This window comes from Xyrauchen texanus, chromosome 30 (assembly GCF_025860055.1).
Source record: "Xyrauchen texanus isolate HMW12.3.18 chromosome 30, RBS_HiC_50CHRs, whole genome shotgun sequence".
Classification (NCBI taxonomy): Eukaryota; Metazoa; Chordata; class Actinopteri; order Cypriniformes; family Catostomidae; genus Xyrauchen; species Xyrauchen texanus.
In genome coordinates, this window is record NC_068305.1 from 14,359,556 (window position 1) to 14,386,052 (window position 26,497).

General features: G+C 37.7%; 1 protein-coding gene across 2 annotated transcripts in view; it reads left to right on the plus strand.

The window, feature by feature from the left end:
• The window catches only part of LOC127624041 (dynamin-3-like), a 69,385-nt gene that overhangs the window by 6,919 nt on the left and 35,969 nt on the right, over window positions 1–26,497 (plus strand). The window contains exons 3-16 of one of the 2 annotated variants that reach the window (XM_052098652.1): window positions 3,730–3,803; window positions 5,005–5,154; window positions 5,703–5,906; window positions 6,044–6,142; window positions 8,320–8,480; window positions 8,775–8,917; window positions 9,403–9,538; window positions 9,640–9,707; window positions 11,136–11,274; window positions 11,834–11,920; window positions 12,081–12,151; window positions 12,584–12,635; window positions 14,627–14,656; window positions 15,977–16,090. In XM_052098652.1, coding sequence (XP_051954612.1) covers window positions 3,730–3,803; window positions 5,005–5,154; window positions 5,703–5,906; window positions 6,044–6,142; window positions 8,320–8,480; window positions 8,775–8,917; window positions 9,403–9,538; window positions 9,640–9,707; window positions 11,136–11,274; window positions 11,834–11,920; window positions 12,081–12,151; window positions 12,584–12,635; window positions 14,627–14,656; window positions 15,977–16,090 — 1,528 coding nt within the window. The remainder of the gene's footprint in view (window positions 1–3,729; window positions 3,804–5,004; window positions 5,155–5,702; window positions 5,907–6,043; window positions 6,143–8,319; window positions 8,481–8,774; window positions 8,918–9,402; window positions 9,539–9,639; window positions 9,708–11,135; window positions 11,275–11,833; window positions 11,921–12,080; window positions 12,152–12,583; window positions 12,636–14,626; window positions 14,657–15,976; window positions 16,091–26,497) is intronic. The other variant, XM_052098653.1, reaches the window with a different exon arrangement.

Below are 26,497 nucleotides of genomic sequence, written 5' to 3' on the forward strand. Positions count from 1 at the left end.
ATTGTGTGAAGAGCAAAAAAAACGAATAAATTGTTATTCACTAAAAATCTTACCTTTACCCTAACTTTCTAATTTAATTTAGGTTTCTGTACACTTCAGAGCACTATATAGCAGATTAAGTAACTCCTGCCTCTATGATTGATGATTAAAAGGGTTGAGTGTGTCATCATTTAATCAGAGACCATCCCCTCAAAATCCAAACACAAGCGGTCACAGGAGACAACCAGGTGTAAACAACGACGTGTCTCGCCTGACCACATGTGATTGGTTCTAAGAAAAAACGTAAAACAGGGTTGGAACAACATGAGGGTAGTAAATGATTACAGAATTAAAATTTTGGGTATACCATCCCATTAAGCTTTATTGATCTGCTTTTCTCATGTTAGTTTTAAACACTGTGAATGAAAATGCTACAGTTGGAAAAAGGATTTGTTTCCTTTTAATGCAGATAAGTGTTGAATGAAGAGGAATTCTGTGGTCTTTTTCATGCACCAGTATGAACTTCCGTGGTGCATTCATATAATGGCCTACTTAGAGCTGATATAGAGGAAGTAATGAGTACACGTATCCATAGCAATGAGTTATATATGAATGGCGGAGAGCACTGCACCCTCAGCCATCTGCCCTTTCAGTATCAGTGCCAGCCAGGGGAACACCAGAGATGCCTGAAGAAATGGGTTAGTGAAATGAGATCTGTCTGATGGAGGGAGCGTGCTTGGTTTTGGAAGTTGATTTTTTTACATGACAAACAGTTTTACAGGACAAATAGATTAAATCTGAAACAGAGGTGATGACTTATTTTCTGACATAGTGATTCAACTGATCAACATGGAATATTACATTTAAGGAATTTCCCAGGTTCTCAAACTGGTTTATATTGCATTTGCATTTATTTATTTAGCAGGCACTTTTATTCAAAGCGACTTACAAATGAGGAATGCTACAACACAAGCGATTCATCAACAGTACAAAAAGAAATGTTGTAATAAGTTCCAAACTTGGCCTGAACAGCACAAACTAGAATGGATATTTTTAAGTACAACTGAGCATTTGAAAAAATGTTGACAGGCTTTTAATTTTGGGATAAACCACTCTAATCTCCAAATTATTTGTTAAACGGTTTATTTCAGTAATTTAAAATCCCACTGAAAAGTATAAGCATACAGGCTATGTTACAAAGACGCAATGCTCAGTCCTGTATTATTGTACATGACTGTTTACTACAGTTATGCTGGGTACTGGGGGAGGGACTGGGTGAATTGACGGGAAAGTAGAAATGAAAGGAAAGAAAAGGGGTGAAGATGAGGGTGGAGCAGTGGAGTAAAGAGGGGCTTTGTTAAGGGGGCTTGAAAGTGGAGTTCAGGGGTAAGTATTGAGAATGACTGGAAATGTAAAGGACATTGCTGAAGTTGTATGAGCCATTTGTCAAATACAGAGACCGGTCATTGCCTGGGTGAAAGTTCAAGTTAAATAACACAGGCTGTCTTGCTCATCCATGCTAGCCCAGATAGATTTTTTGGCTAATGTACAGCCAAGTCTGTTCTTTTAAAATTGAGTAATTAGAATTAATAAATTTGTTCATTTCCCAAAGAAAATGAGTGTGGTGCTTGCCCATGCAAACTCATCACCACAATGTTGGGCCACAAAGTTCCAGGGCATTACTGGGTTGTTGCTAGGGTGTCCTGGGTGATTGCCAGACTGTGCCAGACGCACAGAAAAATCGTCTAGGCCTGTTAATTGTTTGGTGGTTGCTTAATGGCTCAAGTCAACTGAGCCAACGCCCAAGTAGGGTTGTCAACTATCATTAATTTGCCGGGACCAGGGTTGGGAAGTAACAGAATACATGTAACGGGATTACGTATTTAAAATACAAAATAGAAGTAACTGTATTCCACTACAGTTATAATTTGAATCATTGGTAATTAGAATACAGTTACATTCAAAAAGTGTTTTGATTACTGTAGAGATTACTTTGCATTTTATTGTAATTTGTTTTTTTATATATTTAGTCCTTTCAGATGGAAAACATTTATACATATAAATGATGCGATCCAAAGTGCATTTGAACAGTGTTGAAACACTTTCTTATGATGTGTTACATACTGTTATTTACATACATATATAGTTCAAATATATAGTATTTTTACAAGAAATGCTAACCAATGTAGTCTTTAACATCTTATAGGAAGATACAATCAATATATCTATGATGAAAATGCATATTGGAGCATAACTTTTTTTTTCTCTAGAAAGACCTGTTATTATTATAGCAAAGATGTACAGCAAAAATCTTATTCTCAAGGAGAATTTAAATATCTCCTTGGTCTCATGGCGGCATTTCCCATATTGATGCACACTAAATGCTCAAGTGTCCCATATTTGTGTGGCGAAAAGTTGGAAACCCTACCCCCAGGTCTCTTGACATTCCGGCTCAAGTCCCTACTACAATGTAAGTTTATGCAATTTTGTTCACTTATCATTCGCTAAGCAAAATTATAAACTTAGTAATAGCATGCCTCTCATCAACAAACTACACGATTTGAGGTATCATCATGTCTGTAGCAGAAATAGTGCAGGATAAATTACTCACCAAGTTTAACTTTTAGGGTTATGTGTTTGTTCAAATATCTAACCCTAAGTATATGAGCAAAATAATAGTGATGCTTGCCCTAGCAACAATAAGGGCACAATTATTTTTTTTTATCTAAAATATCCATCTAGCTGTATCGTGGTTGGTTCCACCTGCATCCTGGACCCCTGTGTGGATGCCTTTAACTGGGTTTGATCCAGTGGGAGTTCCCTTCTATTTTGGGCCATAGTTCTGTTTTAGCTCTGCACACATTTTATCATTCAGTATTGTGACTTCATTCAGTATCTCAAGCTTTGAATTTATCATACTGAATGGAAAGCACATTTTTCCATAGAGAAGTCCAACTTTTCCCATCGTTTTATTGTTGCCTCTTATAAAACTGGTTGGATAAAGAACAAATATCTAAATAGTTTTTAAGAGATACAGGCCCCAAACTCACGCCATTGGTTGAGCCAAAAGCTGGCAAGTGTTGCCATGTTTATGCTTTTTAGGGAACTCAACCTACTAATGCTTACTTAGAATTTTCTCTGTGCATTAAATAGGGATAGGAGAACATATTTTAGCATATTAAAACATACATATCACCCAGATATAGTTCCTGCACTGTACTATTTCATTAATAGTGTCCACTTATTTCACCCATGTCCTCTGCACACAGACGGTGAAAATGAACTTGTTCTGGATTCTGACTGTACTAATATCTGTGAAATCCACTGGTTATTCAAGGCTAGAATGTCCCACAACTCATCTATAAATACACAGGGCTGTATTTCCCAAAAGCACCGCAAACATAAGTTGACCGTAGAGACCACTGGCACCAATGGTATCTATGATCTACTTAACTTACGATGCTTTTGGGAAACAGCCCAGGCCAGAAGATTTTGTGTGTAAACCTGCACACAAAAGTTTGTGAGGTTGCGAAGAGGTGTGACGGGGCACAGGGTTTATGGTTCACTGTGAGACTGTACACACTCACTGGACTAGTCCAAGCATTCACTGAAAGAGATTCTGGCTCTGTGCCCAAGACAGGGACTGTGTCTGTGTATCATGTGAAGAGAGTTGGTTTGCTTGAGGATTCTTCTGTCTATTGTGTTTATTTATATAGGCTTTTGACAAAATGGCCAATACTATCTTTTTAGAGATTTCCTGCCAAGAGGCTCGGGAATTGTTACAAGGAGACCACTTGTCCTTCAGCTCATCAGTGCAACCTCTGGTATGCGAGATACTCACACACATACACACAAGCATTATTGGTTGTTGTACAAAATTGCCCTTTGATAATGTGCAAAAATAATGTTCAATGTTCAAATAATAAAATGTATCATCCTATCAAGTATATTCAGGGTAGCAAAACAGATGGGCTCATCCCTGCAAAATTACCCGCCACTGCACATGAAATACCCGTATTTGGCGGGTCGCAGGTGCTAAAGCATGGTGTCCAAGACATCTCGGAGTGACACATGACAAGAAATGCTGTTAGATACAAAGACATGGGCTTGAAAAAATATACTTTATTATATTTTGAAGAACAGACGAAAGAATAGCCATCAATGCGTTTCTGATTTGCTGTTTGTTCAGAGGCGTGCAGCGCAAGCGTGTCTCGTGGAACACGAGCATGTAAAGAGTTCTCACTCTTTTCTGTTTCAGTCATCTGAAAACAATTTGCAACAATAGTGAAATTCTCAAGACATTCTAAAGACATTCTCAGGAGGTGCTCGGAGTTAAGTTTGCTTTATTTCCACTGAACAGTTCGAGCTTAGGTTTGAACTCTGCAGGTTCGGAAATAATAAAATAAAACAAAAACACCTTGAGCCTTAAATAGATTTATATTTTAATTATCATTATTATTATGTTTACATTCATAACTTTCTTTAGATCTTAATCTGTGCAAGTCATTTTCCACCCTGTCTTTGGAGATGGATACTTGCATGATGGCAAATGAGAGGTGGTTAAATAAAAATGTTTTGACCACTTCATTATTTTAACTGCTTTTTAATTTCATTTGATTTCAATTTTCATAATTTTTTAAAGCAAAAATTGATAAACACCCTTGGCACTGGGGGGCAGGGGGGTTGACAATTTAATTGGATATCGCAATTTTTTATATAAATATAGTGATAATATTTATTACATATTGCCCCTCCCTTGTACTGTGTAGGGTCCCCACTTGATGTCCAAAGTAAAACTGTGTAAAAACCAGTTAAGAACACTGACCATTGAATGTTGGGTGCATTGATTGACCACAAGAGGGCTGTGTTGGAGCAGAATAAGTCAGCTTTAAGATCCATTAATGAGAGTAAATTATTTTAAAATGGTTTTAGACTGTCTTTAAAAGGCATAGCTGAATAACTGTCTTTGCCCCTTCTCACAGATGTCTTACTTTCGTAATTCATGCTTTCCACCCTTTACCATAGAGTATGCAGAGTTTCTGCACTGTAAAGGGAAGAAGTTTACAGACTTTGATGAGGTTCGACGGGAGATTGTAGAGGAAACAGACAGAGTCACAGGAGCTAATAAGGGCATATCTTCCATTCCCATTAACCTCCGTGTCTACTCTCCAAATGGTATTATTTTCACAAAACAATAAGTAATTTATTAAAGCTGCTGTAAGCGATTTCTTTCTTTTTTGTTTCAGAATATAATGCATAAAATGAGCCTACAAGCTGACAGATATCACAAATAAGTGTCCTGAGAAATTACACTTGTCTCTGTGATGGCCCTTGGCTCTGTAAACAGTAAAAAAACAAAAACAAATCTCACTTCAGCCAGCGAGTGTTGGCCATCAGATAACTGAAGGCAGGCCTTTGAGACAACTCTCAGTCAATGTTGTGAGTTTTGGGTGGGACTACCTATAACTTCCAACAATGGAATACAGAGAGAGTGCTTAGGTAAACTGTTTGGAAACATTAATTATCTTTGCAAATCTGTATGGTGCCAAATTGCCAATATAAGTTCAGAAATCGCTCACAGCATGTTTAATGTACATGCTTGAAAAATTATTTGACTGTGAATTTTAATTTCAAAGAAAATCAGCTTCATTGACTGAATCTGAAATTATTTTACAAAATAAGTCTCTCTGTCTGCTTTTGTCTTTGTTTTTCTCTTTCTGCAGTTTTGAACCTGACCTTGATAGATCTTCCAGGGATAACTAAAGTCCCAGTAGGAGATCAGCCCCCTGACATTGAATACCAGATCAGAGACATGATTATGCAGTTCATCTGCAGAGACAATTGTCTCATCCTGGCTGTCACACCCGCTAACATGGATCTGGCTAACTCAGATGCTCTTAAACTGGCCAAAGATGTGGATCCACAGGGTGAGAAAGAACTTAACGGTTTAATGTCTTTTGTTTGACTCGGCTGTATTTGGCACGAGTGGTAATTTGGTAATCGGTTAATAGTTTCCACAATTATATCACAGTTATATATGTTTCTCCCATGATCTTTCTGTCAGGCCAGCGCACTATTGGTGTGATCACTAAGCTGGATCTGATGGATGAGGGCACGGATGCCAGGGATGTGCTGGAGAACCGGTTACTGCCACTGCGCAGAGGTACAGCGCATATGTAGCAATGTGCTGTTGGTAGAGGCCCATGCAGTTAGTTCTTGGATCTGAATCAGTGCCAAGCAGTGCCTGCTGTAGGCTATAGTGGCTAAAACAGGGCCAGGTGCAGAGTCTTCATGCTTCCTGCTGCTGCTTTAATGCATTAGACACACACATACAGTAGTCTAGCCATGGAGAAGGGTTGAGCTCTAGAAATCCTATTCCTGTTATTTATGCAGATAAAGATACAGTCTGACTTCTAGTTATAGAACTTTTCACATTATTTCTGTTTTGTTGTAAGCTCTGTTTGACCATTTTCTTTCCTTTCCTTTCTTTCTTTTGAAAAGGAATGCATGTCATGGTTTTATTCATCATCTGAAAGGTTATGCGATTTATTATCCGAAGCGACTTGTATACATAATTTATATGTGATTGATGTGAGCCGATCAAGTACACACACACCAAAACACACAAGCTTACACACAAACCAGGGTTTCTGTAAGACGGAAATTGCCGGTTTTTGACCGTTCAAATGACCTAATGTCTGACAAATTCAAATATTGTCAGACACAATGTCTGGTAAAAATATTAAAATGGAGTGTCAGCAACCACTATTTGAGCCACAAGTGCACAGCAAGACGACATGCCAGTGATAACAGCGCTTCACTACCACGGAGGTTTAAACTTTCCCGAAGCTTGTAGAGACCTAATCCACAACTACAACAGGTTGTGTCTCGCATGCTGACAAAAGCAGCTGTTAATCCTGTCTTGCATGACCACAGTGAGCTTCACATTTCAGAATCACATTAAAACATCCTTGTGTTGTCGTCTTCTGGAGAAGCCTTTGTGCTAATCATAAAAATAAAGAGTTGGTTTATATATTAAATAACCATTTTGCGATTGCTATTTTTTGTATAATCTAGTTAGTGAATAAAATACTTCCTTTTATATAATTTTCTCTTTATTTCGAACTTGACAATAGTCAAAGTAAAAAATTAATTAATTAAAATGTAATTAAAAAACACAACAACTTTGATTTAAATAATTACCATAATGCTAAATTTCAGTCTGATATGTTGTTGTTATTGTTATTATTATTGTTATTATTATAAACTTTCCTCAAGGATATAAAGATCTTCCAAAAGCAATGCAACAAAGAAAATAATAAAAAAAAAGAAAAAGAAAAACACAATGATAATAAACACGTCTCAGAAATTATTTAAACCCTTGTTGAAAAAATGCGGATCACATCTTTTGGCTTTAATATTCTTTTGAATATTTTGAGGAGATTAACCCACACCAGATTTTGCTCCTGTTTAAATAACAAGCTCCTCTTTATTTTTTCACTTGTTTGGGATTTGTCCCATTCTGTATAGATGTTTTTATCTCTACAGGTTTTTCCCTGGGTCAAAAATGACTGAGTAGCGTGAGTTATCCCGCTCCGGGAGGCCTGATGGATTCGCGCGCACCTTATACATAACTTAACGATTTTTGTTATTTGAATATTTCTTTGAAACTAAAACACCATTATTTAACACCAAAATGAGATGACCGGAATTTTTCCAATTAACACCAAAACGAGATGACCGGAATTTTTCAAATTTTTCTGGCAAACTTTAGCATTCCTGGACACGCTGGACAGCACCTACATTTCTTAGTGGAAACTCTGGCAAACATATGAAGTCATCAGACATAGAGATGCTAGTAGCGTTTTAAAGTTTATTCAAATTATTTTGTCATAACAGATTATTTAATTCAGCCAGTTTAAATAAATTGTCCATCATGTCATTCTTGTTGTAACAAACTCTAGACCGCTGTCAAACGTAACCTCTCACATGCCCACAAAATGACATTTCATCACACTCGTAGTAAAACATTTAGTCAGTGAACCGGATAATTAGTTCTGTTGTAGTCTACGTTAACGCAACGTGTTGTTGCATTTTTAGAGAGGTGCTCATCAGGATATGTCACAGGCTACGCTGTAACCGCTGTAGATATGCATAGCCTACGGCGCAGGTTTAACACAAAAGTATAGAATGACCTTTACACAAAAGTCTGTATTTGCTCTCCATTGCTGTCTAGCAGAAACAACTGAGCTATCAAACAATATAATTTGTGAAATTTAAGAAAGAAGGCACAATATTCTCATTTACTCATTTAATTCAGTCTCACTGTGGTGATTACAGGTTATATTGGTGTGGTAAACCGTAGTCAGAAGGACATTGAGGGGAAGAAAGACATCAGTGCAGCTATGGCTGCAGAGAGACGGTTCTTCAAATCACACCCAGCATACAGACACATGGCGAACTGCATGGGCACTCCATACCTACAGAGGGTCCTCAACCAGGTGACAGAGAATAATGCTATACAGAACACATTGGAAAAAGTAATGCTTATATGAAATAAATAAGGGTCTACAAATTATTGAGACTTGAATTATTAATGGTGCTTGTTGTGGCATGCATCACTTTTATTGGTCAAATTTAGGGACTGGAAAAAAATAAGCAACCACATAGCAACCACCCAGAACACCACTCCACTTTGGCATTGTGATGGCGAGCAAGCACCACTCACATTTTGTTCAGAAAATGTCCAAATCTAGTTCTTTTGTTACTCCTAAACCTCTATCATATCTCCTTAGCAACTCACCAACCACATTCGTGATACATTACCGGCATTTCGGAGTCAACTGCAGGGTCAGCTCCTGTCATTGGATAAAGAGGCTGAGGAGTACAAGAATCTGAACCCAGACAACCACTCACGCAAGACCAAGGCTTTAATGCAGTGGGTCCACACACACAAATACTCTACAGATAAACATACAAGATGCATACTTTATCCATGTTGGCATTGCAGATAATGGTCTGAGAGTGGATGAATCTTTAAATGTGTGCAGAACGATGAGTTTCAGTCTTGTAGTGTGCGCATGACTTAAAGGGTTAGTTTACCCAAAACATTCTATCATCATTTACTCACTCTCATGCTGTTCTAAACCTGTATGACTTTCTTTCTTCTGTGAAACACAAAAGGAGATTTTAGACAGAATGACAGCAATTATTAAAGTGAATGGTGATTGAGGCTACCAGTCCCTATCATTTAGTCTAACATCTCCTTTTTATGTTACATGGAAGAAAGAAAGTTAAAATGGGTCTGGAACAACATGACAGAGAGTAAATTATGAAAAAATTCGAATTGTTGTGTGAACTCTCCCTTTATGACCAAAACTGATGATGGTACATTGAAACACCTGTCATATCTCTGTTGTCCAGGTTGATACAGCACTTTGGGCTGGACTTTGAGAAGAGGATCGAGGGATCTGGTGATCAGGTGGACACGGTGGAGCTTTCGGGAGGAGCCAAAATCAACCGTGTCTTTCATGAGCGCTTCCCTTTTGAACTAATCAAGGTGATGTATGAAAGATAAATCAATCAATTACTACCTTGTTGCAATTCAGAGCTTAGAGCTCATGCTGATTTTCTGTTCTTTGTGTCCCTGCGCTACATCAGATGGAGTTTGATGAGAAAGAATTACGAAGGGAGATCAGTTATGCCATTATAAACATCCATGGGATCAGGTATGTGTCACAGACATTTATTAACTGATTTAATAATCAAGCCTCACCACAGAAACAATAACACAAACGGCAGTTGTAGTTCAGTTACAAATGGGTAGTTTGAGTAGTGTCCTGTGGTGTTGCATGTCATAATTTTACTTAAATTATTTTCTTAATTTTTTTAATTGTTCTATTTTAATATGCTGTACATGTAGTGGTTAGTTTAGCTTAGTTTAGCTTCGTTTAGCTTAGCTTAGCTTAGTTTGGCTTGACTTAGTTTAGTTTGGCTTTGTTTAGCTTAGTTTAGCTTAGTTTGGCTTGACTTAGTTTAGTTTAGCTTTGTTTAGCTTTGTTTAGCTTAGTTTAGCTTACCTTAGTTTAGTTTAGCTTAGCTTTGTTTAGCGTAGTTTAGCTTAGCTTAGTTTAGCTTTGTTTATCTTACTTTAGCTTAGTTTAGTTTAGTTTAGCTTAGCTTAGCTTAGCTTAGCTTAGTTTAGCTTACCTTAGTTTATTTTTGCTTAGTTTAGTTTAGCTTAGTATAGCTTAGCTTAGTTTAGTTTAGCACAGAACAGTAAGAATACATGACAGAAACGTGTGATTTTTGCATATTTAAAAATGTAATTGTCACACCATTTAAAATGAACTAGTGAAGGCAAAACGGTGATTAAAATGTAATAATGATTAATAAATATGAAAAGCATGACCAGTCACAGGACCTAAGATATTCGTACATCTTCGAGATATACAGATTTACTTTTATTTATACATTCATCTATATATTTTTTTCTTTTAAATTAAATAAAATGCTAATTAACATTGTTATATGTTAAATATGCTTATAGAGGTTTTATATATTTCTCTGTGGGGAGATTTAGGTGCCCTAAAAAGCATTTGGACAAACATACAAATTCAAAATATATGCCTTAAATAATGCAAGTATAATGCAAGACATTTATGAATGCATTATATAACACAATATGAAACCATGTGGCTTTACTTTTTAAAGAAATATAGCACAAACACACATCAACCAAAGGATTTCACAAAAAGTAGTTGGGTTTCAAATTATTAAACGATAGCTATATTGTTCAAAATTAAGAGAAAATGTGTTTGGACCCTCTCTGATTGTCAAACTCTGGTTAGTGGAACATGTCCAAAGTCAATGTGTGTGAACTTGAGGGAAACTGACTTCAGACTTCCACTTCAGACCAGTTAGTTAAAAGTCATTGCATTATGCAAAAATCTTAAGTTTGCTAAGAGAACAAGTTTAGCATCATTTGTTTGCAGATGCCACTTGGATTTTATATTTTGTCATCTAATGCTGTGACATTCAGAAGAGTAACTTTAGTGTCCAAAATTTTCCAAATCCTTTTGGCCATTGTATTTTCCTTTTACATTGTATTCCAAACTCAGTTTAGTCACATTTCCTCTCATGTCTTGGTGATGTAGGACAGGCCTTTTCACGCCTGATATGGCCTTTGAAGCCATAGTGAAGAAACAGATAGTGAAATTGAAAGGACCATGTCTCAAGTGTGTAGATATGGTGATTCAGGAGCTCATCAGCACTGTACGACAGTGTACTAACAAGGTACAGCATCTTGTTATTCTGAGTATATGCAAGTACAGTATTTTGACACATGTAAAAGAGAGTCTTTAAAGAAGACATATCATGGAATGCAGGATTTTTATTGATTTTTTTAATTAAAAGAGATTGATGCAGACTAAATTCACAATTCAAAAAGTTATGATGTCAGAAATCACAGATATGCATATTGACATTTGGCTGCCCACATTGACATATTTACACATTTACAATGTTTTTTCAGTATTCTGCAACTTTTCCCACCTTGATGTATGACTGTACATACAAAAAGAAAATCATGGCATTGACATATACCATTGTCGTTTGCTATAGTAAAAACAGCCTGTTTAATTCTAACGGTCTGAAAGAAGGAGGAAATTGTCATTTTAATCTAAATTACAATGCAAGGAACCTTAACCAGCTAACCTTGAAGTGGACTTAAAGGAAAACAATTAATAGCTGCAAAAGTGTAGAATATGCCCCCTTTATGGAAAAGAGGTGTTATGATGGTTTGAATTGAGTGCTTTTGACTTTAGCTTAAGTTTTATTATGTGCATGTCCTCAGTTAGGGACCTTTCCTAAACTTCGGGAGGAGACAGAGAGGATAGTGACCACACACATCCGGGAACGAGAGAGTCAAGCCAAAGACCAGGTCAGACCAACACCTGCACATAACCAATCGAACAATCTCTTTCTCATCAAGGCAATTTAGTCTGTTCAGTTATGGACTAAACAAACAGTATCAGCATGGGTTTGTGAATCCTTGTTTTTATGTCATATCTCATTGTGTGTATATGTGTTTTTACTCACAGGTTTTACTCTCACTAGAGATTCAGCTCTCCTATATCAACACAAACCATGAAGATTTCATCGGATTTGCAAAGTGAGCGCACTTAGCAGAAATAGAATTATTAACCCAGATTACAATTACAGCTGCACCAGTTAACTACTCGTTAAAAGTGTTGATTACAGCATTCCATTTAGGCAGTCGCTTAATGTGTATAATTCATTTTGATGCTGCTGAGAGGGCAAACGCGAGGGTGACTGTTTGTTTGATTTCCACTGTTTTAATTTACTGATCTATAAAACAGCATTAAAATAATTTAGGAACACAATTCTCAGCTTGTTTTGTTTGTGTAGCATAAAGAAGATGGCATATTGTTGGCATATGCAGTATAAGTATGTTAATGTAAATGCTATTGATCAAAATTATAATTAGATTTGCAAAATGAAAGGACATAATAGACAATTATGTCATAATCCTGCAGCCCTCTCTCTCTCCCTTACCTCACTCCCTTTACCCATTTCCTTTCAGCGCTCAACAGAAACCCAATCTGACGAGTAAGAAGGCTTCAGCAGGGAACCAGGTGAGTCACAGTGTTTTATGAGTAGTAAAAGGGGATGTTATGAATCTGGTGTAGATCAGAAATCATCAGAGAGCTTGGTTTGGACAGTCCTGTTGAGTTTTTCTTGGAAAGGAGTCTCTTTTCTGCATACTCTCTGTTGTTCTTTTGTTCACCTGTCTTACATCAGATAATATGTTACTTATGTGTCTTTATAACATGTTACATCTAAAACGTAAGCTTGTTGTTGATCGCTTGTGTTTTGTGCTGTAAATTAATATCCATCTCTCTCTCTCTCTCTCTCTCTCTCTCTCTCTCTCTCTCTCTCTCTCTCTCTCGCTCTTTCTCTCTTTGAACTCTGTTTTCTTCCACCCATTCAATAATCCGCTTTTGTGACTACTTATCTATCATAGATAAGGAACAATATTTAAAGATGTTAGAATATGGTCAGTTAAATGTCTATACACAGTCTGTGGGATGCTGTCACTCACAACACACAATAATTTCGACTCATTGCTCAGTATAAATGAACAGACAAACATTTTCCATCGTTCTAGATGGCAGCACGAGAATGCAGAATACAGCATAAAGCATCAATTATTTTTAACTATATAGGTAAGTTTTAAAAAACGTTGCCGCTCAAGTAAAATTTTTAAGAAGAATATAAATTATATAAAAAAAAGCACTTATCAAAATTATTTATGAGGGAAATAATTGTCAGTGGTAAAAAATGGCATGCCACACATGTTAAAAATAACCTGAAATATTCCTTCAACATTTGTTAAAAAATACTGGCCCAATGCTGTGCAACAAAAGTTGATCTCAAAGCACCCTCGTGATATCCCAGATGCGCATGACTTTCTTTCTTCAGCAGAACTCATTTAAAGAAAAATATCTCAGCTCAGTAGGTCTTAATCTTAAAATGCAAGTGGATGGTGATCCGACTTTTGAAGCTCAAAAAAGGACAGACAGTCAGCATAAATGTCATCCATACTCCAGCAGTTGTCTTCTAAAGTGATACGATCACTTTTGGTGTGAAAAAAGATCAATATTTAAGTACTTTTTAACTTTAAATCATCACTTCCGGCAAGCTTCACAAGAGGGTGGAGATATCTTGTGTGGCATATTCACATTGCCATGATACTCCACTCAGTTGAGAAATCCAGGAGAAGCACACAAACACACCATTGTGAGTAAAGAAACAGATAAATACAGATCTAAACCAAAATCAACCAAGCTACTGTACAGCGTTCCTCCTCACTTGTAAATAGCGTTGCTCTTCCGGCTGTGACGCATATATGTCAGTTCTTGCGTTTTCAATTGCCAGTGTGATTACGTCACACGTGCGTACCGCTGATGACCGAAAGCATGATTTAGAGTTTAAAAAAAAAGTACTTAAATATTTATCTTTGATTGTGTCGCTTTAGAAGACATTAATTTAACAACTGGTGTCGTATGGATGATGTTTATGCTACTGTTTTGAGCTACAAAAATCAGATCACCATCCACTTGCATTTTAAGGACCTACTGAGCTAAGATATATTTCAAATTTCCTTCAAATGTGTTCTGGTGAAGAAAGAAAGTCATACACATCTGAGATACCATGAGGGTGAGTAAATAATAAGATAATTTTCATTTTTGGGTGAATTATCCCTTTAAGTGTAAGTTTCTCCTTCCACTTCATCCTCCCTGTTTGAATTTCTTGATGGTCTTACATGCTGATCTGTTCATACTTTTGTCTCCTGCACACAGTGAACACATTCTTTCATTTCCCACTGTGCTGCATTTGTGCTGTTATTGTTTCATAACCAGAACATGTTTTCTCACTATGTGCAGTGGACATAGTCTGATCCTCATTATATTAGACCTTTCATAGCCTACAAAAATATTTTTTTAGTGTCTGGATTGTAAGAATATGTGCTTTTTACATAAAAATGTGGTGTGCCAGGAGAAATTCCCGTACCCGCTGATGCCATCTTAATGGTTTTATTCTCTCCTCTCTGCTGATGTTTTAGGGTGCCGCCCCTCCTCCACCCAGTCAAATTGTACGAGTCCAGTGTCTGTAAGATTTACCTATTGTCTACCATGTCGGTTTCTGTGTTTGTGTTTGTGTATACAGTATATGTGTGTGGAAAAACCTCTTTACATCTTTCAACACTTAATGTTCCACACTTTGTCGGATGCTGCGGTCACGTAAATCAAAAACATACCCAAGACATTCTGGGACTCAGAAATTCAGATTTTTTACGACTCGTACTTAAACAGCTCAAGTCATACAGTATGTATTTTCAAGTATTTTCATGCACTACATTTCCCTGAAGACTCCTCAATTAGTCTGGATACTCAACAGTCCAAAACATGACTCATTCGACCTTTGAACTCATTCTGAATCCTGATTTGCCCAGAGCTGTCTTAAATTCAGTCTGTCTTATGAAATCTTAAACCACATCCTGAAATAATCTTATTTTAACTTCATTTATCTTGCTGTAATTCATCTTTTGAATTTCTCTGAATCACTGTAAATAAATATCTTCTGTTCTTAAATGACGGCCTGTGATTGAACCTACTTACAGTTTGCAGCCTTGTAAACAGAATTGTATGTGTGTGTGCGGTTATGCGCTAATGTTAAAAACAGGTTGGATTATGAACCTCCTCTTTGATCTCAGTCAATTTGGGGTTTGTGTATTTAAGATTTATGATTTTGAACAAAAATACTGCTGTGCTGCAAACTTTAGGCAGGTACAGTCACAAAGTAAAGAAAATGTTTTTTTGTTTGTTTGTTTGTTTGTTTTTTGTCATTTGTTTTTTGAGGATTCATTCAAACGGTAGGTAATGAAACAATGCATTGAGTATTTTCTTTTATGGTGATTTCAACATTTACAGTGCCATCTTGGATTTAAATGCTTAAGGTTACATGTTGTTTATGCTACTGAAAGAACAACTTCACGATTGTTTGTAATGTTTTTGAATTGAATGAATAAGGCACAGGATGAAACTGTTTTCAAATTATAGAGTGGGACGGTCAGGGACTCTGAGCCAGAACATGACTCACATTTCCTATTGAAACAGGATATTTTGGACCTTTCCCCTCTTCTCCATTGCCATCCTGTCTCTCTGTTTCCTTTTCTTTCTTCATCTCTGCTCTCACATCCTTCCATTTTCTCTCTCTTATCCTCATCTATGTATCCATCCCATTTGATTTGCTATTTTGTGTGTGTGTGTGTGTGTGTCAACAATATATACAGGCCCGATCATTACATTTACTACCATACTGGAGGACCAGAGAATCTCAGCCTTTGCCTCATGCTTCTAATGTACCATGAACCCAGACTGTTCACCTCTGACCCCTGTCTTTGGCCACACAGGTGATCCGCAAAGGCTGGTTAACCATCAACAACATCGGTCTGATCAAAGGAGGGGCCAGGGAGTACTGGTTCGTGCTCACCGCTGAATGCATGTCCTGGTTTAAAGATGATGAGGCGAGTATAAAACAGCATTCAAATTTTGTAATCTTTCATTCATTTAATCACTTTATAATGTTTATGGTGAGTGTTTAAAACAAGATCTACATTTCCCATAGTTCCCTGTGCAGTTAGGGTAAGTGAGAAGGAACGTCCCCATTGGTTCCCATTGGCTGGTTTCTGTGTCAGTCACACTTTGTGGTCTGTAAGGCGGGCTGCCATCTGTCTGCCTGTCTGTGCCTGCTGTACAGGTGCAGGAAGTTCTGCACAGCAAGTGTAGACAGGCAGACAGACAACGCTCTCAGTCAGTGGCAGCATGGCCTGCTTCTCTGGACCGGACACCCGAAATGTGGAACAGATAATGTATTTCTAAATACAGAAATACTCAAAGGTTGCATACATGTTTACATATGGGTAGTTGACAAATAACATGTTTTGGACTTTTTTTATTGGCATCAAGATTTTAGGTTCAAAATTATATTAATGTACAAGGCAAATTGTATTATTAACTGCTTTGACTGGCCACCTTTTCTTTTAATTTCTTCTTCTTTTTTTTTTTTTTTTATATAATTTATTATATACAACAATTATAAGATAATTAATCAATTGCATTTATAATTTTTTTCTTTCCTTATGCCATTTACTGTATCTGATTTTGCTCATGTGAATAATTGTTGATTCTTTAGAAAAAAAAAGAAAGAAAGCAAAAACAATGAATTCACACATTCTTAATCAACAGTGCATTTAAGGTTGGTTGTGGATTAGAAGGTAACCTTTTTCTTGGTTTTAAAACCTATCTGTTCTCCACTAGTGTCCCAGCCCCACAGATCCAAATTTTTTAACAATGTTTTCCCATATGTCTTTCAAGCAATCAATCAATTTCATTGATTGTTTCATTGGTTCCCTATTTCCCTCTCTTTCATTTACTTGCTCCCTTTCCCTAGTTTACCCCACCATCTCTTTCTCTTGGGAATAGAGGCATTTGAACTGCATCACCCTGACATAGCTGGAACTAACACACAAAGACACACTCTCAGTCACAGACGGATATAGATATAAACAAAATCTTAGAAATTAAACATGCACAGTTGTAGACTCACACTCACCCGCCCTTGCTCTACTGCCAAATACATAGGACTACATAAGGAAACACTAGTTTTAATATATATTGAAATGTAAAACTGGAACTTCAAATGTAGAAATTCACATAAACATGGGTGAATTTTCCTGAAAGTCACACACATTTGTACACAAGCTCATAAGCATAAGATTGTATCATATACAGTCATGCAAACATACACCGATCAGCCACAACATTAAAACCGCCTGCCTAATATTGTGTAGGTCCCCCTCGTCCCCAACCTGCATCTCAATGATATTCTTCTCACCACAATTGTACAGAGCAGTTATCTGAATTACCGTAGACTTTGTCAGTTCAAACAAGTCTGGTCATTCTCTGTTGAGCTCTCTCATCAACAAGGTGTTTCTAACCACAGAACTGTCACTCACTGGATGCTTTTTGTTTTTGGCACCATTCTGAGTAAATTCTAGAGACTGTTGTGTGTGAAAATCCCAGTAGATCAGCAGTTACAGAAATACTCAAACCAGCCCATCTGGCACAATCATGCCACACTCCAAATCACTGAGAACACATTTTTCCCCATTCTGATGGTTAATGTGAACATTAACTGAAGCTTCTGGCCCGTATCTGCATGATTTTATGCACTGCTGCCACATGATTGGCTGATTAGATCACATGGATGATTGTTGGTGCCTGACGGGCTGTTTTGAGTATTTCTGTAATGCTGATCTTCTCTAGAATTTACTCAGAATGGTGCCAAAAACAAAAAAGCGGCAGTTCTGTGGACAGAAACACCTTGTTGATGAGAGAGGTCAACAGAGAATGACCAGACTGGTTTGAACCGACAAAGTCTATGGTAACTCAGATAACTGCTCTTTACAATTGTGGTGAGAAGAATATCATCTCTGAATGCTATTCTGAGATTCGGGTTGGCGCTGTTTTGGTGGCACGAGGGGGACCTCCACAATATTAGGCAGGTGGTTTTAATGTTGTGGCTGATCGGTGTATAAACTCAGAAATAACATAAAATTCTCACCCACATTCACTACTTGTGTGTGTGTGTGTGTGTGTATATATATATATATATATATATATATACTCTTTGGATCAATCATCAAGGCTTTTCATAAAATGAACATTAGATTTTACATCTATGGTTTTAAGTTAAATAATAGTATTATGGAAGTGTTATATATATAGTATAAAAGTTGGCTTATATACTATAACTTCATATACTCACAATATTACTTATGCAAGTAGAAAATAACTTATAGAATAGAAGTTGGCTGGCTGCACAGTTCCTGCAAAGTTCTGCTGAATCCATTATTTCTTTTGTATATGCGCATATACAACCTCTGAAACCTGCCTCGACAGCTTTTTCAATTCTAGATTAGAATACTATAAAAAAAAAAAAAATGTTATCTCTACATAAGAATGTACGGCCTCTTCACACATTTTCATTTGCCTCGTTTTTGCTCTGCACATAATCGCGGCAGTAATTTCTCCAAATGTTTATATTTGCCTTTATAGAACACTTTATGACTCTTTCTCCCTTATATCTGTTTTCTGTCTCTCCATCTCTTTCTTTGTCTTTCTCTTTATTTCATTTTTTCTCTGTGGTTGGCAGTCTCTCTGGGGCCATACACATTCCTGGGTGGAAAATTGTAAGACTTTGTCCAAACATCATCCAGCCTCTTAGAGCCTCCTGAGAGAGAAAGAGAGAGGAGAAGAAAGAGAGATACAGCCCCTCACCCCTTGCAGCAGATCACATTGCAATTCTCACACATTCTGCATGCAAACATGCATTCACATGAATATTCTTGAAATTAAATTAAATAATACAAAAATTAAATAAAACTTTGATCATACTTTTATACAAAATGTCATCAAACATCCTCCTAGTTCCTTCCTTTCAGTACATCTGTCCCAGCAGTATTGACATTCGTGGGCTGGGACTGCTGGTTTGGGTTAATCAGCGCCCAACACTAAACAGACATGCATTCCTGCAATCTTCCGTCTCTCCTTCTGAGCTGAGCTGCATGAGGGAAATCAGTTGACTCCTGCACCCCTCCACTCGTGTTTTCCATCTGCATAATCACTCTCTTTTCACCTCTAACGGCGCAAGAGTTAACACGCATACATGCAACTCTATGATTATGCTGAAAAATCTATTTTTTTTGGGAGCAACTGAAGTCTCTTTACGACGCAAGCAAATGTTCGAAATAAAACTAAGACAACTAGCCTCACACCTGGAGTTCCGCAAGGAGCATTAACCATGTGTGCATGGTTCGGCCAGGTACATTCACATTTATATATACACACCGGTAATGAATAATGGAAGTCTTGGCTAAATATTTTGAAGCCGATGTGCAGTACATGCCATCTTTTTGGTCCAAACCTGCACAATCAACCTGAATCCTAGTCAACCTGAAAAGCAACAACTGTCATTTTTGTCATTACTGCTAACAGCATTCACCTCTCAGTCCACATAGACATGCAATATCACCAACAGAGGTGGCAGAGGAAAATGACAAAGCGAGACAGCGGAAGTAACGAAGCTGTGATTAACCGCTGTATACAACAAGCCAACATAGCAGAGCCTGACTTTTCACCTGCAAAATCATAGTGTGTGTTTTGCTTGTGTTTGAGAATTTAAATCTGTTCTAGTGATGTGAGTCCATGCACAGTCTAACCAATGTGCAGACTACTGTACACCAGCAAGATCCTGAACAGGTAGTCTGAACACTGGGATGACGGAGCAGGAGATAGTTCCAGCCCTCTCTGACCCTCTCTCTCTCTTTTCCCCTTTAATTTCTCTTTATCTATTTCAATTGCTCAGTCCAACCCAGCTGGCCCATGACCTTAACAGGAGGCAGTAGAAGATACAAAATAAACAGGACCGAAATAGTCTCCATTGCTTCTCTCTCATTCTCAGTCGAGATAAAGGGAAGGTAGAAGACGGAGAGAGACCGATTCCAGACGCCCGTTTACCCGTTCATGTCCCAAGTAGCAGCATTGCTGTTTTTCTGCGTCGGCGTGCAGTATCCAGCCTTGACGTGGCACTTTTGCTCCCACAGCCGGCTATCTGGCAGGACGTTTATGGAAGGCATAGCAAAAAAGAAGGAAAAAGGAGTCAGCGAAAGAGAGGGAGGGACCCCACTAGCCATATAAGGGTTGATGGGACCCTTCGGGAATCAACTTTGGAGTGTGTTGTTTCTCAACTCCTCTCTTTCCAATCTTTTGGCCTGACTCGCTCCTATCCACTCCTGTCTTTTGCCCTCCGTCCTCTCGGTACTCCCAGCCAACCTCTGGAAATCCTTTCCTCATCTCTCTTTCCCCTTTCTCTCTCTCTCTCGCTCTCTCTCTCTCTCTCTCTCTCTCTCTCACTAAAGCAGTACCAGATGTTTTATTCTTAACGCCAGCCTGCCATTTCTACGTTTTTTTCAACCTCTAAAAACTCAGGCAGGAAGTGGGCCCCTCTGGAATGAAAAAAGGGAGAAAGTTTTTGAGGGGAGCTAAAAAGGTGGGGTGCAGAGAGTGAAGTAGGACAAGAGAGGGAAGGAGAGATAATGTGATAGTTTAAAAAAACAGTCTACCCCTAAATTAACATTTAGTCATAATTTTTTCACCCCCATGCCGTTCCAGCCCGGTGTTATTTTTATTCCTTCCATGGAACACAAAAGGAGATCTTAGGCAGAATGTACAAGCAGCTCTTTTCCATACAAATGGAAAGCTGCAAAATGGACTAAATAAATAAATAAAAAATACAGTAGTATTAAAAGTAGTACTAAAAGTTGTCCATGTGATTCATGCAATATATTCCAAGTCTTACAAAGCCATATGATAGCTTTGTGTGAGGAACAGAGCATTATTGATTCATAATCTTCCCCTTGTCCATTGTTATTTAAAAATTATTCACACTTATTCTCGCTTTAAAATGGCTCCTATGGATGCCAAATGCCAGTGGTTCTCACTTGTCACATAACCAGTTGCGACATTTAAAAAAACTTGATAGCAAATTATTTTTGAGAGCGATGAAGTGTGGGAAAATTTTCAGTGAATGATTACTTTTAAAGACTTTGAACATAGCACACTAATCATATGAACTATTTTTATGATACAGTTGAAGTCAGAAGTTTACATGCACTTAGTTTGAAGTCATTAAAACACATTTTTTAACCACTCTACAGATTTAATATTAGCAAACTCTAGTTTTGGCAAGTCGTTTAGGACATCTACTTTGTGCATGACACAAGTAATTTTTCCAACAATTGTTTACAGACAGATTGTTTCACTTTTAATTGACTATATCACAATTCCGGTGGGTCATTTTACATACACTAAGTTAACTGTGCCTTTAAAAATGACAGAAAATGATGTCAAGCCTTTAGACAGTTAGCCAGTTAGCTTCAGATTGGAGGTGTACCGAATTAGAGGTGTACCTGTGGATGTATTTTAAGGCTACCCTCAAACGCAGTGCCTCTTTGCTTGACATCGTGGGAAAATCAAAACCTCAGAAAAAAATTGAGGACCTCCACAAATCTGGTTTATCCTTAGGAGCAATTTCCAAATGCCTGAAGATGCCACGTTCATCTGTACAAACAATAGTATGCAAGTATAAACACCATGGGACCACGCAGCCATCATACCACTCAGGAAAGAGACACATTCTGTCTCCTAGAGATGAACGTAGTTTGGTGCAAAAAGTGCAAATCAATCCCAGAACAACAGCAAAGGATCTATATCCATAGTAAAACGAGTCCTATATTGAAATAACCCGAATTGCTGCTCAGCAAGGAAGAAGCCACTGATCCAAAACCGGCATGAAAAAGTCAGAATACGGTTTGCGAGTGCACATGGGGACAAAGATCTTACTTTTTGGAGAAATGTCCTCTGGTCTAATGAAACAAAAAATTTAACTGTTTGGCCATAATGACCATCATTATGTTTGGAGGATAAAGGGTGAGGCTTGCAAGCCGAAGAACACCAACCCAACTGTGAAGCATGGGGGTGGTATTATCATGTTGTGGGGGTGCTTTGCTGCAGGAGGGACTGGTGCACTTCACAAAATAGATGGCATCATGAGGAAGGAAAATTATGTGGATATATTGAAATCAACATATGATTGCTAATGGGCAATGACCCCAAGCATACCTCCAAAGTTGTGGCAAAATGGCTCAACAAAATCATTGTATTGGAGTGGCCATCACAAAGCCCCGACCTCAATCCGATAGAAGATTTGTGGGCAGAACTGAAAAAGTGTGTGCGATCAAGGAGACCTACAAACCTGACTCAGTTACAACAGTTCTGTCTGGAGGAATGGGCCAAAATTCCAGCAACTTATTGTGAGAAGCTTGTTGAAGGCTTCCCAAAATGTTTGGCTCAAGTTAAATAATTTAAAGGCAACGCTACCAAATATTAACAAAGTGTATGTAAACTTCTGACCCACTGGGAACATGATGAAATAAATAAAAGCTGAAATAAATAATTCTCTCTAATATTATTCTGGCATTTCACATTCTTAAAATAAAGTAGTGATCCTAACTGACCTAAGATAGGATTTTTTTTTCTAAGATTAAATGTCAGGAATTGTGAAAAACTGAGTTTAAATGTATTTGGCCTAAAGTGTATGTAAACTTCTGATTTCAACAATAGGGCTTTTTTTGTAGTTATTGTGTGTGTGTGTGTTTTTTTAATGTTGTTGCCTAGATTGCCTAGTTGATTTTACAAAATACTCACATTGACTTTCCAAAAAATGTCTACATGCTGCGATCACGTTGTTAAAACACAATCACTGATAGCACCATCAGACTGCTGTTTTTCATTTTTACTCTTTCATGAACCAAAGAGTGTTTCCTTCACATTTTTATCCGTTGTTGCTCTCTTTCTTTCCCACATCTCCGTTCCGTTATTTGCAATGTAATGCTAGCCGTTTCCTGAGACCCCAACCCCTCCTGCACAGACAGAGAGTGGGGGAGCTCTTTTTCTTTTTCTTCTTTTTTTTCCAGTAGAAATGTTGTGTTTTAGAGCCTTGGTCCAAATAATGACTTCCACATGTGGGTTCTCACTCACTTTCTCTCAATTCCTCTTTCATTCTTTCTCCCTCCTCTTTTCTCAATACCTCACTCAAAGAGTGAAAACTTGTGGTATCTCTTGTGTGCATGTTTTTTGTGTGTATTTGTGTGTGTGTGTGTCCTAGGCCTGAAGCCATTCTAAGTATGATCACATGGATCTACATTCGATTTGTATTATTTTGATCTCTTATCCACTGCTGTCTTTGTTTCTACACTCCTATCTCTCTCCCTCCCAGTCATCTTTCCCAGTTCACACCATTTTTGAAAAACTCATTATTCAATTTGTTTACATTACACTGAATGCTATTTAAGATTTTCATTCTCTGTCTTAAAACCTGGACAGCATTTTTGGGAATCATAGAAGTTCAAATGTATATACACTCAAAAATGATGGCCAAAAATGCTGTCTTTAGGCAGCTCACTAGGTTTTTAAGATCCATTTGTCTATCTCACATTCCTGGATTTTTTTAGCATTTGTGAAAATCTTTAAAGTAATGATTTAAAAATATACAGTGGGGTTCAATAGTCTGAGACCACATTAAACATATGGTATTCAAAATCTAATTTAAACATGAAAATACACCAAACATTTCAGGTTCTTCAAAATATTTAAACATTCTGCAGTATTTCCATGTCACTAATCTTCTCTTTTCACTTTATATGCTCCCCTTGGGTGCCATTTTTGAGAAATATAAGATCTACTGCTATGCTGACGATACACAATTTTATCTACCAGTTAAAACGGACAGTAGTTATCCTTTGGACGTGCTTTACGACTGTTTTGAGGAGATCAAATGTTGGATGGTTAATCATTTTTTGCAATTAAACGAAAGCAAAAGCGAAATTCTGATTTTAGGACCCTGTGGGTCTCCATGTGTTTTTAATTTAGGTTCACTTTCTGCCAGTGTTCAACCTCATAAAAGATATCTTGGAGTTACATTTGATTCGTCACAAAATTTTGAGAAACAAATCAGTACGGGGTAAAGGGCAGTTTCTTTCATCTGAGATCGGTTGCGAAATTAAAACAGTTTCTACCCCCGAAAGATTTGGAGACTGTAATCCACGCTCTTATAACATCACGTCTGGACTACTGTAATTCCCTATACTGTGGCCTGCCTCAAACTGTGATCTCTCGCCTGCAAAATGTCCAAAATGCTGCAGCGAGACTTCTTACCAGATCTAAAATGAGGGATCCGATGTTTCCAATTTTAGCGACTTTACATTGGCTTCCTGTAAAGTTTAGAATTGATTTTAAAATGGCTGTTTTTGTGTACAAGGCTTTATCTGGTGTCCCACCAAAAAACATTAGTGACCTTCTGATTCCTTACTCTCCCCAAAGAGCACTTGGGTCTAATAATCAGCTTCTCTTAACTGTCCCACGTTATCACTGTAAAACTAAGTGTGGTCTCTGCTGCAGCACCTAAACTTTGGAACAGTCTGCCCGTAAATGTGAGGTTTAATCCTTCACTAGACAGTTTTAAATCGGCTCTTAAATCTCATTGGTTCTCTCTGGCTTTTGATTAAGATTAGTTTAAGGATTTTATGTCAAAGATTTCTGATTGTATTTTATTTACTGTGTATATATTGTACGCTGCATGTTTTCTTTTAATGCTTTCTTTTTATATGCTCAACTTTTGATTGTACAGCACTTTGGTTACTTCATTGCTTTTAAATGTGCTATAGAAATACATTTTGACTTGACTTCACTAATCAGATTAGACAATTTGGGGCATTGATCATGTAAACACAAAGAGGCACCAAAGACTTTCCCGGACTTTCAGATTCATCATACCACGTTGGTGGAATGACCTTCCCAACTTCCCTGAAGCTGACTCACTCTCTGTCTTAAAAAAACGGCTAAAACACATCTTTTCCATGAGCACTTAACTAGTCACTAAAAAAAAAAACGTTAGTCTGTTTTGAATGCTACTATTCTGATGCTAGTGAAACTTTGTAATATGGTACTTTTGGTACTACTGTCTCCATAAGATTATTCGCTTATATTTTCCTCTTTTGTAATCCCTTTTGGATAAAAGAGTCTGCCAAATTAATAAATGTAAATATAAATGTATTTTAAAAGTGCTAGAGCTTAGCGCAGTGCTATGCCATAAATCATAGCGCAAAGTCATTTGGCATGGCCATGAAGTTTTGGTATTTTCGTGCAAGCATGCGCCAAGTCTAGGCATAAGTGGGTTTGGTGAAACAAACATTTTGGCCAAAAAATAATCGAAATAATGAAGAGGTCATAAAAATCATACCAAATCCAAACATTTTACCCTCTCCAACTTCTTCCACCAGTCTCTTTTGCAGTGACTAAAAAATCACTCTATGACAACAGATGGAAAAATACCAATGCAAATAAGATCATAAATACAATCGTAAATATAAACGTATGTGGCAGGGTGGAGGGTAGGCCACAAACCCGGCCCCAATCAGGCTGATTAGCCCGAGAGGGATAAGGGCCGACTGGAGATGGCAGTGCGACAGAGAGAGAGAGATTTATGGGCAGCTACCTGACACTTGTGTGTGTGTTTGTCTTTTTGGATCAGTTTTATATTCAACTATTATTTGTATTGTCAAGCCGGTTCTTGCCTCCTCCTTTCCCTTTAATCCCTTTACACTGGTGCCGAAACCCTGGAAGGAGTATGGATGCGCCTTTGTGTATTTCTTGCTGCTACCATCTACCACAAAGGAGTAACCGCGCCATCTGCTGGAGTACGAAGGACTGCCTGGAGAGGCTTGGCTGTCGTCAATTCGAGGGTGGAGGAGTGGCTGAGGACCACGCTACAGCGTCCTTTCTCTCTCCCACTCCATATTGGCCTTTTCCCTCTCTTTTAAATTTTTGGTGAATTTGGAATGATCGCCGTTATGGCATGTAGGTGCCATATTTATTTTTGTTTCCCTCCCTTTGTCCCCTCCCCTCCAGATTGACGAGGATGACCTGCCGGCAGATGGGGCGCAAGGCGGGGCCATGCCGGTTCTCGCCTTCTCCTTTCCCTTTAATCCCTTTACAACATAGTAATAAAAAAATAAACCATGACCTATTTATAGTTTTACACAAATCTCATACATTTTTGTTTCATAAAATGGTGATTGTCAGGGACATAATTTGATGTTCCAAAATATTTTCCTAGTTTGGACATGAAGTTAATTAGTTAGTATGGAATCTCCAAACTGCAAATGTAGGGACTTTGTGCTGAAAACAGACGTGCTTTTGAAATGTCTTAGCTCAGTTTCCTATTTCTCAGGAAAATGTGCACCTCTTCATTA